The sequence below is a fragment of the Ziziphus jujuba genome, chromosome 11 (assembly GCF_031755915.1).
Source record: "Ziziphus jujuba cultivar Dongzao chromosome 11, ASM3175591v1".
Taxonomy (NCBI): Eukaryota; Viridiplantae; Streptophyta; class Magnoliopsida; order Rosales; family Rhamnaceae; genus Ziziphus; species Ziziphus jujuba.
This window is the reverse complement of record NC_083389.1, coordinates 13193097-13195064: the sequence shown is the minus strand read 5'-3', so window position 1 is coordinate 13195064 and position 1968 is coordinate 13193097. Positions and strand designations below refer to the sequence as shown.

At 38.8% G+C, this 1968-nt stretch overlaps 1 protein-coding gene across 1 annotated transcript; it reads left to right on the top strand.

Annotated features, from left to right (window-relative positions):
* On the top strand, nucleotides 1-1667 carry LOC107432530 (epidermis-specific secreted glycoprotein EP1). The gene has a single exon (XM_016043680.4). The coding sequence runs from the start codon at nucleotides 157-159 to the stop codon at nucleotides 1483-1485; it is 1329 nt and encodes a 442-aa protein (XP_015899166.3). The 5' UTR covers nucleotides 1-156; the 3' UTR covers nucleotides 1486-1667.
* The last annotated feature ends 301 nt before the right edge of the window (nucleotides 1668-1968 follow it).

The following is a 1968-nucleotide window of genomic DNA, read 5'->3' as shown; positions in this document are numbered from 1 at the left end:
TATTTCAAAAAGCTAGAGTACTCCATTAAAGATGATCCAAAATCCCATATACATAATTCCTTTCCTCACCAAAAAATTCAATTACATATTTCACTATAAATAGAAACCCAACCCAGTTCTAAATTAAAACACAATCCCCATATACCAAGAAAACAAATGTCTCAATCTCCTTCCTTAAACATGTCATTGTTTTCCCTATTCTTTCTCTCACTCTTTCTTTCCCATTCTCAAGCTCAAGTTCCTTCCACTGCCACCTTCAAGTTTATCAATGAAGGAGAATTTGGACCTCTAATTGTCGAATACAATGCAAACTACAGAGTTATTGACGTTTTCAATTCGCCTTTCCAACTATGTTTCTACAACACCACCCCAAATGCCTTCACTCTCGCCCTTCGAATGGCTACCACACGTTCTGAGTCACTTTTCCGGTGGGTTTGGGAGGCCAACCGGAGCAACCCTGTCAAAGAAAAGGCAACCTTCACTTTCACAGTCGATGGAAACCTTGTCTTGGCCGATTCCGATGGCCGAGTCGCTTGGCAAACCAACACTGCCAACAGAGGTGTGGTGGGCTTTAAGTTGCTTCCAAATGGAAACATGGTTCTTCATGACTCAAAGGGTAACTCTGTTTGGCAAAGTTTCGAACACCCAACAGACACTCTGTTAGTGGGTCAGTCTCTGAAAGTTGGGGGTGTGACTAAACTTGTGAGCAGGCTATCCGAGAAGGAGAACTTCAATGGACCTTATAGCTTGGTAATGGGGCCTAGAGGAGTTGACCTATACTACAAGAGCAAGAACTCTGCTAAGCCACTTCTCTACTTCTCATTATCCAAAAGGTTTAGTATTTTCCAAAATGGTCCTCTAGAGTTTGTGACATTGAAAAATGACCCAGAAACCGTTGAGGGTTTTGCTTTTGACATAACATTAGAGTACCAAGCGGCCAATACTTCATTAGGAAGAAATCTCGTACTGGGCAGACCAAAATACAATAGCACATTGTCATTTCTTAGGCTTGGAATAGATGGGAATGTTAAGATTTACACTTACTATGAAAAGGTTGATTGGGGTGCATGGGAGGTCACATTCAGTCTCTTTGATAGAGATTCAACATGGGAAAATGAGTGCCAATTGCCTGATCGATGTGGGAACTTTGGTCTCTGTGAGGATAACCAATGTGTGGCATGCCCTTTGGCAAATGGACTAATGGGTTGGAGCAAGAATTGTCAGCCTGAGAAGCTTAGCTCTTGTAGGGAAAGTAATTTCCATTACTATAAAGTAGAAGGGGTTGATCATTTCTTGAGCAAGGACACCAGAGGAGTTGCTGTGAAGGAGAGTGATTGTAGGAAAAATTGTTCTAAGGACTGCAAGTGTTTGGGCTACTTCTACAATCAGCAAACTTCAAGGTGTTGGATTGCTTACGAGTTGAAAACTCTGAAAAAAGTTGCAAAGCCTACCCATGTTGGTTACATTAAAGCACCTAACCATTAATATGGTTCTGCAAGATATAATCACTTTTATTAATTTGAGTTTCATTTTTAATGTTAGTTTGCCATCAGTAAGGCCTAATTAGTAACGAACTTGTTTCAATTTCTCTTAATTATGTTTGTCTTTGGTTAATAGAAATGGAAATAAATATTTTGTCTTGATTCTCCATATAAATGACCTTGATTCATTGAAAATGCATCTTTTGTTCATTTTGTTATTGTAGATGGTGAAAATTTCATATGCTACTCAGCCCATGATGAAATTCAGTTATTGCATGAATCTGTTCATTTGAGTGTGGGTAGTTATATGCGGTTGTGTAGGAAAAAAAGTTTGCACCTGAATTCAAGCAACAAATAATACTATTGCTCAATAATTCTCAAGCATTTATCTATCAGAGACTGTGTATAACAATGCTCTTTTTAGCTATGCAATGTCGAGGTACAGTGGGAAAAGAAGTGGTTGATAGGTTTTTATTACCTATATTTA

Excerpts from the sequence above, each read along its gene's own strand:
- LOC107432530 (XM_016043680.4), top strand. The coding sequence starts at position 157 with ATGTCTCAATCTCCTTCCTTAAACATGTCATTGTTTTCCCTATTCTTT.